We start from the raw sequence: 13,278 nt of genomic DNA on the forward strand, positions 1-13,278 counted from the left end.
TGTGTGTGTGTGTTTGTGTGTGTGTGTGTGTGTGTGTGTGTGTTTGTGTGTGTGTTTGTTTGTGTGTGTGTGTGTGTGTATGTGTGTGTGTGTGTGTGTGTGTGTGTGTGCACCTTTACAAATCTACACAGACATTTGCGTATATCAGCACGTGTGTGTTAGGGAGTGTAGCCGCAGGCTAGGGTGTTGATGTACTGATGAACGCTGTTGTTAAATGTTGGTACACCCACCATTACTACTCTAGGGGAAGGAGCTGTCAGGACATGTCTTAGACACGCAGAGCTCTGAGACCGCGTCCCATCACGAGGCACAGTTCATGACATCACTCAACACTATCTGGGGCTCTTGCACAAAATGCCACTGAGGACAAACCTCAACTCCTGACAGTCTGATAGAGAGGAAACAAAACCATTGTGTGTTTAAGAATAGACACTCAGAATTGTTGCCCACTCTCTCCCTGACAATACCCTTTATGGAAACATCTGTTTTTTTTTTGTTGCTTTTTTTGCACTGCGTCTCCGTCAGCTTGTTTCGCTCTGCTCGAGGTGTTTCACAATCCAGCACCCCACCCAGCCCTTGGCAGGTCCTCCAGAGAGGCGTAATATTTATGTTTGTGCGACCGATGTGTACGCTGCTCCGCCGAGCAATAGAGTGAGTCGCCACTTAGTCAGCTCTTTATCACCGTCTCGAGTGAGGGGGTCGTGACCCTTCCAGCTGAGACTTCTCAGGCATAGGGGATCCCCAGGATATCAACAAACTGATATGGTTTCCATGGCAACCGCTGGGTCTCCGCTATCATTCCCTTTGCTATACAGAGGTTACAACCAGGAAACAGACGAGAGACACTCCCAGAGCCCAAAGTCAGGCCTGGGTTGGCCATTAAAGCGTGATGCCTGGCTGTCAAATAAACAGCAGAAAAGAAAGTGTGACCAAAAGTAAGGTCATGGTCATCTGATATGCCAAACAGGCCTGTGACTTGCCTGTATTTGATGGCCTAGTCCCGGTGAAGAGTGCCGATGTAAGCAGAAAGCCTGGAGGAGGGCAAGTGTGGGGGTGGGTTAGGACAATTACACCCCCACAGCCATGATTAATGCCACTGTAAACTCAGGCCTTTATAAGATCCATATGGTGATGGTGAGGTGGCAATCTGATCACATTAAACCTCTCAATAAAAACCAGAAGCTCTGTTTTCTACAGACAAAAACAAGACTATCACCCAGATGTGGATCCAGACAGTGGGGTGACTGGATCTGCTCAGAGGAAATCAGAAACTGGCCCTGAAGAGCAGAAAAATCAAGACCAGCAAGATCAGCAAAGTGGAAGTCACAGTGGGGAATACAGATGATGATTCGTGATGTCCATATTTAGAAGTAAGGGTACATAGAGACAGACAGAGAGAGGTAGAGTGCCTCTCTCCTATGTACCTCTTCATTTTGGTATAACTACACTATTTAATTATACTATACTTGCTATAACAATACTATATAACTACATAAGTATACTGTATTGTAATTGGCATCTAACATCACTATATAGCATACGTAACCTATAGGCTGCAACAGCAGGTAATTTCCTGGTAGATGCTGGGCTGCTCCCAGCCAGCAGGAGCCTGTATGTGTTCAGTGTCTCTGGACTGTGACGCCTATGTCCACCCAGTAGAAGTACACAAAACAACCTGTAGTTGTGTGAGCCAGTTGACCTGAGTGACCTACACTTATGGCTGACTAACGGGGCCTCTTTAGTCATCCTCTCCCAATCCCCGGAAGGCCCAGGACATGATGACTGGAGAAAAGGGGGATGAGGATCACTCATATTCCCTGACAGGGAGAGGTGGGGGGGGCTGTAGCACACTCCTCTACTATGTCAGTGTGTTTGCACACTAGAAACTAAGGAACTCCCCTGGGACAAATATGTCTTACTAGAGGCTTTAAGTGTCTTCTAGTGTAATGTGTAACAGCACACTCTGTGGGCTCTGGTCCCCGGAAGCCATCTTGTCCAAAGATGTGGACGTGACGTTGAAACAAACTCAAAGTGACTTGTGACCCGCAAGGATAAAATAATTACTTGCCAACGTTTCTCTACGTCTCAGAACGAAATGAAGGTATCAGCAGAATACGAGTGAACCTCAACTATCGAGAATTCTCAACAATCAGCTACATTCATTATAAAGGGTCTGATTTTCCCCTCAAGTCATCAGCCATAAATCAATTAGAATACAAGGGCCACAATGCTGACCTGGCATTAAAAGCCGGCCAGGGGATTAACGGTCTGGAGACAAGGCGCTTGTGTGAGGAGGGCCTAGTGTTATCTACCACTGTGCGACTACGCGACAATCAATCACCTTTAGCTCGATGCTAATTACGCAATAAACACAGGGGGGTTGTGGGGGACGTGGGCCCGAGTCAGGACCTGGGACAAACACCATTAGTATCATGTGGAGATGACGGATGGGGCTATTTATGGCTCCCACACTGACCACTGCACCGCACAGTGACCGCACAAGAGCCTCCATTGTGTCCCCAACAGAGTGGCATCTCTGCTGTGCCTATTAAGGGCTCTTGTTCGTCCATGCTTGCCTGTGCTGTGTGCACCCTTGTCTCCCTGGCCTTTTCTCTCTTCCCAAGTCCTCTGTCTTAACTGACTGGGGAGAAGCCTTTGGAGTGTTTGAAAGGCAGCTGAAAGACGGGTGGTGCAAGGGCTCCTCTCTCTCTCTCTCTCTCTCTATCTCGAGGGGCACTTTGACCTCAGATTGGCATGGGCTCCTCCAGCCTGGGTGAGTCACAGGGGCCGAGCGGCCAATGGGGAGAGTCTCAGCGCTGCTCAGAGCCGACTCCGCCGCTCGGGAGATGGACAATAAGACAGCTGTCTGCCGAAGCCACCAGAACGTAACAATGGAGAGGCTGTCTAAAGGTGCTGGGAGGACAACAGCGGGACTGTCGAGGTGGAGGGAGAGCCAGACTGCCGGCATGGACTGGTGGCTAAGACAGCACTGTTTGCAAGGGCTGTGGGAAACAAAACAGTGGAATTTCCAGGACTGCCATATTCTTGCCCTCTTACGCTGATAATAATGGAAAACAAGTGACAGGAAGCTTTCTAAAATACATACCGACATTTTTATCCCAATGACAACAATAGGCACTTACATACATTCTCCATCTGTGCTTGCTAGAGGTCTCTAAACATTGCTTGGCAACCTAACTCTCTGGAAAACACTTTTTTAAACACCTGAACGAAAATCACCTTTTATGAATAGGTTAACAAGAGTATTTTTTAAAGTGTGACAACCATAGATGTCATAGAAGACATTACTCACAAATTGCATAACTGCATACTATGAGTTTTCACAACCCAAAACAAAGTTTACAAACAGAGTAACTTTTCAACTTTTTGCAATGTCAACCCATCTATGCAAATAAAACCAAGATACACACCACCACGAACATCCAAGTTCTGTGACAGAAACCAAATATACACACACACACACACACACACACACACACACAGCATGCAGGTTACCGTAAATGTGTTCTACCCCCAAAGGCATGTCCTTCCCGGGAAGCAGGTAACGTTGCTCGTCTTGGCAGTGAGCCATATTAACCAAGCCGTGGCGAAAAGGAGATCCAAACTACTCCATCAATCATGTTCAAACAATTTCTCATGGAAATTCACATACAATCCAGCCTCTAGACACACATAAACACTGCGCAAATAAAAGGAGGACTACATCTTTGTAAGGATAAACTCCTGGGTAAATGGCAGAGCCTGAACTCTATTATAAATACAAAACAATACAATGACTTTTCATTTTACAAACTGTTATTGACAGATAATCTGATTTGTGATCCATAGCTCTAATCTGACAAATGCAAGTGAGTGAGAATCCAATGGAAAAGTGTCAGATCCATAAAGAGGTCATTATTAAGATAATTAATGAGGATACACACATTAAAAAGAGAGTTCTGCCCTCATTATGGAAATAAGATCAACTGACCGTGACGAAATGCTTCTCATGCAAACACCCACGCATGGACAGTCTCACAAAAGCAGACAGACACACACACACACACACACACACACACACACACACACACACACACCACAGTTTCTCCATCTGTGTGCTATTTACCGTTGTTTCACGAATGAGCTTTGCCAGTGCCCCGTGGGCACTCTGCCCACAGGGCTGAGTGTTACGGTAAACATGCGCTGCACTGGACGGCGGAGCACACGGGTGCCAAATGTCTCAAACACGGCAGCCACACTGTTAAACATTCATGTGCTACAAGTCAAAACCACCACACCAGGGCTCCAGGGGGGAGAGAATAGACTACATGGGTGAGTGCTGCCTGGTGCCAGTAACTGCTGTGCCCCTTGTAGTGCTTATGGGGTAAACATGTTTTAACCATCAGATACTATTGGGACATATGAACAAACATGTTATTTGTGTGTTGTAAACTACATCGTGATGAATGAGAATATGTTGTTATTACATTCACAAAGAGAAGCAATACCAAAACTGACATGCAGACTATACCACTGATGTATTTAGTAATATCTGCTCTACTTCTGACTGACGTTATGCTAAGTTTGAAGAAACATTTTGGCAGTGAGTGAAGTTATATTAATCAATTAAGCAGACACCTCCATCTAACACAACTCAGTATGTGCTAAATATACTTTTATTGTTATACATCCTTCCAATTGAATCTGTAATTCTTAGTTCTTTTGGGTCTAACGGTTGTCTCACTACAACATGAAAAACAATTTTACTGGACCTTACTCAGTAGCAGTTATTCAAATTAAAAATGGATTTTTGGATGCTGGTCATTCAATGTTTGACCAATGAATTAACACTGGAGTTGAAAATATTTCCGAAATGTTGTATAAAATACGGCAGCATCTATAAACTGCACAATCTACTGTATATTGACACACAAATATGTTTCGCTCCTTCACTTGTCCCGACAGAGAGCTGCTCCGCATATTTACAATGTGGGCGGGTCTATATGGCAGCCTTTTCCTTTTTTTGTGAAGAGGAAACGAAGCGGACGTGCATGCCCATTTATGGGCTGTAAACTTCCTGAAGAAGATGCCGGGTAGAAGCCCCACAAAACAGTTCGAAATGTATGCTACAACTGAGTTTGTGTTTGCTGCCAATTCAACAAAAAATCTCAACATAGGACATTCTGAGTTTCTATTAAAATATATCTAATTGTGCCAAAATTGGATAACTAACAACGCATTTTACTGACATAAGATTTTTGCCATGAGATAATGGCAAATAAAATGCTACTAATTGGCTATTAAATTACACGTTCAATTATTTTTATATTAAGTACTTCTGAGTATTTAGTCTATAACCATCGCGTTACGCTTGTCTATGCGTCAAGTCAGACAAGCCAGTTTTTGCACGTCGCTTTACTCTTAGGCCTACTGCTAATAATAGCCTATTCGAATAACTGAAAAATACAAAAACACCATTTGCAGCATCGACTGAGCTTATTTCTAATTGCATATATTTTTGTAACTATTAATTCTTCGCTCGGTGCACTATCACTTGATACAGCTTCTCTCTCTCGCCTCCTCTTGCCCAGGGGCTTGTTTACTATCCATGAGTTCCCGGCAATGACGTCACATGTGTGACGTTCCGTTGTCAGGGGCGGATACACCAAGCAGAGTCTCAACACTTCCCAACCAATCACCGATCGCTGGCTGCGTATTGGTTGCAAGTGTGTAGAACTGTATATAAACTGGCCTGTGGCGGCTAAGTCCCAAATTCGACAGAACGCACACTAGAGTGAAAGTCTAACAGGCGCTGAACACATTCTCAGCCTGTACAACGAGATTTGTTTTGACAAAGACCGACACAAGAAGTTATCCAGGAAAGTCTAATACATCAACTGGGTTCGTTTGTGGTTTTTATACTATTTGGACCTTTTGTAGCCTGTCAGCGCACGGACTGTCAGCTTGGACCACAACTGATTTTACCTGCAGGCATCCTTCAAGGAGACAATTGACACTGCAGTGAGTGGACAGACATTATAGACTTTTCTGTTGGGAAATCAATGCACCCTGTCAACGAAGGTGTCTTGTTCATTCAATAGGTTACTACATTGACTTTCTATCGAAGTGTTAAGCGAATTCACCATCAACGACTCTATGTCTACAAAAATGGAGCAGCTGTTTTATCACGACGACTCTTTTCTCTTGTCTTACGGCCATTCAGATGCTGCATTGCACGACTACAAACTACCAAAGGAGAATATGAATGTCAATTTCACTGAACCTTATAGGAACCTAAAACTACGAGCTGACGCGGACCTCTACCAAGCTTCAAACCATGACATCGGTTCGCTCAAGCTCGCCTCTCCGGAACTCGAGAGGTTGATCATCCAAAACGGCAACGGTGTCATCACAACCCCTACCCCAGGCCAGTACCTCTACGGCAGAGGCATCACCGACGAACAGGAGGGCTTCGCGGAGGGTTTCGTCAAAGCCCTAGACGATCTTCACAAGATGAACCAGATGCCCCCGCCCAACGTGTCTATTGGAGCCGGTGGTGTGACGACGTGTTCCGCGGCAGCCCCCGTGTTCGGCTCCTCCCTGCAGCCCGAGCCTCCCATATACACAACACTCAACACCTATTGTCCCGGCGGAAGCCTCTCTTCCTCATCCAGCTATCCCTCCACAACAATCAGCTACCTGCCGCCGCACCCTCACCAAAACCACCACCAAGACGCTTCCACACACGCCTCGCACCCGTTCCCGCATTCTCTTCAAGCAGCTGGACTGCATCCACAGCGTCTCCTGGCTTTGAAAGAAGAGCCTCAGACCGTGCCTGACATGCACAGCAGCGACTGCTCTCCACCCATGTCCCCGATCGACATGGAAAACCAGGAAAGGATAAAGGCAGAGAGGAAGAGGCTGAGAAACCGATTGGCAGCGACCAAGTGCCGGCGGCGCAAGCTGGAACGCATCGCCCGATTGGAGGAGAAAGTGAAAGGGCTGAAGTCAGACAACGCAGGACTGTCCAGTACGGCCTCGGTGTTGCGGGAACAAGTCGCCCAACTCAAGCAGAAAGTCCTGAGACATGTAAGCAGCGGCTGTCAGCTTATGTTGACAAGCAAAATGGAGGCGTTTTAGTTGACAAAAAGGGCCAAGAAGAATCAACACTGGAGGTATAAGACTGGTAAAGGCCTACCTATTTTAGTTGTTCTGACGTCTATGTCGACAGACCTAAAATAACCTAAATGTGGGACTGTGAGAAATGGTACGTCGGTGCTGCGCGCCGTTAACGGGACCATGGCGAGAGGAACAGCTGTGGCTGTGTAATGGTCTAGCTGTAGCACAAGAATGGGACAACGCATAGGCTACCTCGGATGAACAAGTGGCGAACCGGTCGGCACATATAGCCTATGTTGATCATCTAGTGTGTCTAGATCAAATGGGACTATTTGTATGTCACAAAAGCAAATGATACTGTCATGCAATACTGCATTATGAAATGTGTAAATTATTTTTGTTCGTCAGGTTGATCCTGACAAACTTTAACAATGTCATATGTTTACGTTTTTTATTGATGTTTGTGCGCTGTTTATTTAAGTAAAATTTGACATAAAACTGATCTCTATTCTCTCTGTATTTCTTTATACATATACATGAATTCCCTAGCCTACAAGGCTACTTCCGTCTCTTATGTAATCACAGTTCATAGCCTACATTTTTTTCTGAGAGAAAGGTTGCCACTAGGGGTACCCTAAGATTTCATATTTAGATGACATGAAACTCCACTTTCACATTATTTTCATATGACATGTTGTGAGATAGTTCTTAATGGCCAAATGAAAGTCATGAGAGGGATAGCTGGATAGCCTCTGTACCTCAAAAACCTAAAGCGCGTCAGGTCTTTCCCTTGCGGTGGCTGACTGTCCTTATATGGTAATTTATGCCTTTTACGTCACAGTTCAGTATGCTTTCTTTGAACCACAGCCAACTATCTCAGTTCATTTCCTTTTCCAAGTAGCCCATCAAGAAGTGGAGATAAGCAAATGAGCTATTTGACTATTGATGACCTTTTTAGAAATCCCACTCAAGTAACTCGGAGACATCTAAAATCAAAAACCTCCAAGAAGACTGGGCTAGCCTAGTTATAGCTAATTATCATGGTAGCAGCCAAAATACCTCATTAATATATTCATAAACTGACAAGTCGTTCCATCCATGGCAGCGTAGTCTTAACCTATTTTATTTCCAACCTCATCTAACTTCTTGGAAGATTATGTTTTTTTAAAGGTTGAAAGAATGAACGGCATAAATCATTATCTCAGCATTTGTGTTGTTGTAAATATCAATTCAGCATTTTGCAAAGGGGGGCTGTGTTTAAGGCAGCATAAAGCTGTGTTTTCGACCAAGTAGGCATAATTAGGTCCGAATCTCATTAAAGAAAAACTGCACATGGGGGAAATGACAGAGACCTAGGGAATTTCAGAGGCGTGGGCGGTGCGTGGGCGTAGGCGGGTGGGTTGGCAGAAGGGCATTGCAGAGAAGATGCCTCAGACCCCGTATGTCCTTAACCACTTATTAGTCTACTAACTCGTGTTTTTGTGTGTGTTTCTTCCCCCCCCCCTCGTCGGCGATGACATGTCTGACATGAGACGAACATCAAAGACAGCCACATCAAAGGACCCCTTCGAAAAATTGTAGTTTTGCCTACTCTAGATACCTTGTTTTGGAGAGTTTAAAGGTACCTCTCTTCAATGTACTTTCCACGAAGGCCCATTTTGGACGACGTTAGGGAAAATATTAATTCCACCCACACCCTCTTCCCTCTCAAGGCTGTTTGTTTTTTCATCTCCAATTTTCAAGTTTTTTCATCACCCAATATTTCTGTCTTCAAGAGACAATTACATTGACAGTGTTACAGATGAGTGAACATATCTCTTCGCCAAAGCGACCATATTCTATCATTTCCTCCCTAATGGACAATACTATTTTGTAAAGACATTATGAAGAAATTATGTGATAGAAACGATAGAAAGGATGTCACACACGTCTCTTTTGGACCCATCATGTAGGCCCTAGGACTTTTTAGGCGCACAAAAGCGTAGGACGCCCTTAGGCTTTTTCAGCTAAACAGGGCTCTGTCTGCGTGTAGGCCTACTGTACGTGGGATTGGGAAAATCTGTGATGCTAGCAGTGACGCTTGAATATTATGGTGGGCTCTTTCCCCCTCCTGCTCACCCACACCATCATTCCATTCACCCACAAAGGTGAATAGCATTTGGTGTTTCGTAGCCTTTGATTGATTTATTACAAACGCTGGATGTGTTAGGCTATTGGTAATGTGTAATAAAAAATAAGCAAGATGAATATCCTAGAGTGATTATAAAGTTTTCCCAAACAATTTCCTACTTATTTTAGGAGAAGCTTAATCTAACACCAAAACAAAGCGAAAAAATCGATGTTGTCCTCACAGTATCGTTGCTATAAAATGAGGCAAGGTGGTGTCAAGTCATTAAAAACATTCAGCACTTCACGTATTCATATTAAGGTTATAGCCTACTGTAAACTGCCTCATACATTTTGGTTTATGTTGCTGCATGGAAATGACTATGTCCCATAATTTAGTTCCAAAAGCCAACAGTGCCCTCTTGTGGTCTTTTCGGCTGATGATTTTGGCATTTTCATGTGAACAATAGGCCTACCTATTACCAGTTTTTTTCAACTGCTTACACACTAAATCTTTGCTTGTCACACAATTTTCTAAACATATCTTCCAAACATCATAACCCCACACCAAATCTGCAAAATCATACACTAATTCTCAATGTTTGACTCAGTTTTCAATTTACTAAAACATATTTTGCAAAACAATTTCTACTTAACACACAAAAATCTAACAGGAAGTAACTTGATTTCGTTTTTCAAACACAACCCATCAAAATGCCACACTAAATCACCAGTGCTTCACTCTCTCTCTTCACATGTGTAAACACTCATTACTTTACTGAACACCATCCAATCATTGCCTATGAATAGGTATACTCTATATGTAGGTATGGACCCTTTCAATCTGCTCCTAGAGGATTTCCGTTTGAAATGTTCAGAACCAATGCAGACACTTTGAAAGGAAAATTACAGTAATCGGACTTTAGCGTACAGCAATGTTCTACAAAAGTTCGACTTTATGTAAAACTTGTCTTTTTTCTCTCTATTTTTGTTTCTCCCCAGCTTACCATTAGCTCAATACATTTGTCTATAGACATATGAATACATACCCCCCCCCCCCCAACACACACACACACACACAACACACACACACACACACACACACACACACACACACACACACACACACACACACACACAGATACAGACACACACACACACACACACTTTTTTCTTTGGAAAAAGCAAAGTAATTTGATAGTAGTCAGTCATTTCCATCTAAGGCAAAATCAGCTCTTTCTTGCTGGCTGTAAAATGCTGTATTCACAACAGCAAATTATTTGGGGAAAATCACTATTTTTGTTTTTTAATATTGCTTGCATTTTTTACTGTATATTTCAACTTCTCTGTGTAGATATCATAACTTTCACTCTTGGAAATATAAAGCCTATTAAAGACAGAAGAGCTTTAGGTTTTGAGCAAAAGTGTGTACATGATGTATCCAAAATGTCATATTATGACAAAAGTGTATACAGTTTTTTACAATTGTTTACACACATTTTCAAAACTCTGTGTCAAAGAGTCAAGAGTCAAAATGTCAAAAACACATCTTTAAAGCAAACATTCGCCTCACATTACAAACACGTTTGTCATAATATGACATTTGACATGACATCAAAACCTAAAGCTCTTCTGTCTTATGCTTTCTATATGTATTTCCATACAAGAGTAAAAGTTACGGTATCAACAAAGATAAGTTGAAATACACAGTAAAAATGCAAGCAATATTGAAACCAAAAATAGTGATTTTTCCCAAATAATTTGCTGTTGCGAATACAGTATTTTACAGCAAACAAGAAAAAAAGCAAAGAAGAATACAGTGACCACCAGATGTACACGGAGTTTTGAAAACACTGATTTTGTTTTTTCCAAAGGCAAGTGTGTGTGGGAGGGGGGGGGGGTCGTGTACAATATGTATTCATAGGCCTATAGACCCTTTCGACTGCAGAAACAAACAATTCTACAGTAAGCGTTCCTAAGGCATTTCTGGAGGCACAGAAAAATGTATTGAGCTAATGGTACTGTAACATGGGGACAAATGAAAATAGAGTAAAAAGACAAATTTTACATAAAGTCAACTTTTTGTAGAACATTACTGTAAGCTAAAGTCCGATTACTGTAATTTTCAAAGTATCTGCATTGGTTCTGAATATTTCAACCGGAAATCCTCTAGGAGCAGATTGAAAGGGTTACAGTTTTTTACAATTGTTTACACACGTTTTCAAAACTCTGTGTCTATTTTTCAAAACTCCACACACAAAACCCACAACTGCTCACACAAAATGCAAAATGCCCCAAATCTCCAGCAAAATGACACACAACATTCAAAATGTCAAAAACACATGTTTAAAGCAAACATTCGCTTCACATTACAAACACTTTTGTCATAATATGACATTTTGGATACATCATGTACACACTGTTGCTCAAAACCTAAAGCTCTTCTGTCTTAGGCTTTCTATATGTATTTCCATACAAGAGTGAAAGTTACGGTATCAACAAAGAGAAGTTGAAATACACAGTAAAAATGCAAGCGATATTGAAACATTTGCTGTTGTGAATACAATATTTTACAGCAAACAAGAAAAAAAAGCAAAGAAGAATACACTGACCACCAGATGTGGATGGAGTTTTGAAAACACTGATTTTGTTTTTTTCTAAAGACAAGTGTGTGTGTGTGTGTGTGTGTGGTGGGGGGGGGGTGGGGGGGGTCGTGTACAGTATGTATTCATAGGCCTATAGACCCTTTCAACTGCAGAAACAAACAATTCTACAGTAAGCGTTCCATTTTCTGGAGGCACAAAAAAATGTATTGAGCTAATGGTACTGTAACATGGTGACAAACAAAAATAGAGTAAAAAGACAAATTTTAATAAAGTCAACTTTTTGTAGAACATTACTGTAAGCTAAAGTCCGATTACTGTATTTTCTCTATTTTCAAAGTATCTGCGTTGGTTCTGAATATTTCAACCGGAAATCCTCTAGGAGCAGATTGAAAGGGTCTATACCTATATAGAGAGTATATCTATTCATAGACCTATACTAAGGCAATGATTGGATGGTGTTCAGTAAAGTAAAGAGTGTTTGCACATGTGAAGAGAAAGAGTGAAGCACTGGTGATTTAGTGTGGCATTTTGATGGGTTGTGTTTGAAGAACGAAATCAAGTTACTTCCTGTTAGAATTTTGTGTGTTAGGTAGAAAATTGTGTGTTGTGTTTTGCAAAATGTGTTTTAGTCAATTGAAAACTGAGTCAAACACTGAGAATTAGTGTATGGTTTTGCAGATTTGGTGTCGGGTTATGATGTTTGGAGGACATGTTTAGAAAATTGTGTGACAAGCAAAGATTTAGTGTGTAAGCAGTTGAAAAAAACTGTAATACCTATAAGAGTATATCTATTCATAGACCTATACTAAGGCAATGATTGGATGGTGTTCAGTAAAGTAAAGAGTGTTTACACATGTGAAGAGAGAGAGTGAAGCACTGGTTATGTAGTGTGGCATTTTGATGGGTTGTGTTTGAAGAACGAAATCAAGTTACTTCCTGTTAGATTTTTGTGTGTTAGGTAGAAAATTGTGTGTGGTGTTTTGCAAAATGTGTTTTAGTCAATTGAAAACTGAGTCAAACACTGAGAATTAGTGTATGGTTTTGCAGATTTGGTGTCGGGTTATGATGTTTGGAGGACATGTTTAGAAAATTGTGTGACAAGCAAAGATTTAGTGTGTAAGCAGTTGAAAAAAACTGTAATGTTTGCTTTAAAGATGTGTTTACGACATTTTGAATGTTGTGTGTCATTTTGATCTCCTATCAAAATAAAACGTTACAATGAAAATATTCACTGTCTACAGATCATCTCACAAAGCAGTCAAAATTAAAACTCTACTGAACAGTCATTAGACACTACATGACATTACATTGATGTTTACACTAAACATGTAAGCAATATTGAAACCAAAAATAGTGATTTTCCCCAAATAATTTGTTTTTTGTTGTGAATACGGTATTTTATAGCCAACAGGAAAAAAGGAAGCAGAATACAATGACCACCAGTTGT

The 13,278-nt window shown here is 41.9% G+C and overlaps 1 protein-coding gene across 1 annotated transcript; it reads left to right on the forward strand.

The window, feature by feature from the left end:
- Positions 1–5,651: 5,651 nt before the first annotated feature.
- On the forward strand, positions 5,652–7,621 carry junbb (JunB proto-oncogene, AP-1 transcription factor subunit b). Its single transcript, XM_042086136.1, has one exon. The coding sequence runs from the start codon at positions 6,157–6,159 to the stop codon at positions 7,138–7,140; it is 984 nt and encodes a 327-aa protein (XP_041942070.1). The 5' UTR covers positions 5,652–6,156; the 3' UTR covers positions 7,141–7,621.
- The last annotated feature ends 5,657 nt before the right edge of the window (positions 7,622–13,278 follow it).

This window comes from Alosa sapidissima, chromosome 3 (genome assembly GCF_018492685.1).
Source record: "Alosa sapidissima isolate fAloSap1 chromosome 3, fAloSap1.pri, whole genome shotgun sequence".
NCBI lineage: Eukaryota > Metazoa > Chordata > Actinopteri > Clupeiformes > Clupeidae > Alosa > Alosa sapidissima.

What these genes read in the sequence shown, in the direction of transcription:
- junbb (XM_042086136.1), top strand. Translation starts at nt 6,157, where the DNA reads ATGTCTACAAAAATGGAGCAGCTGTTTTATCACGACGACTCTTTTCTC.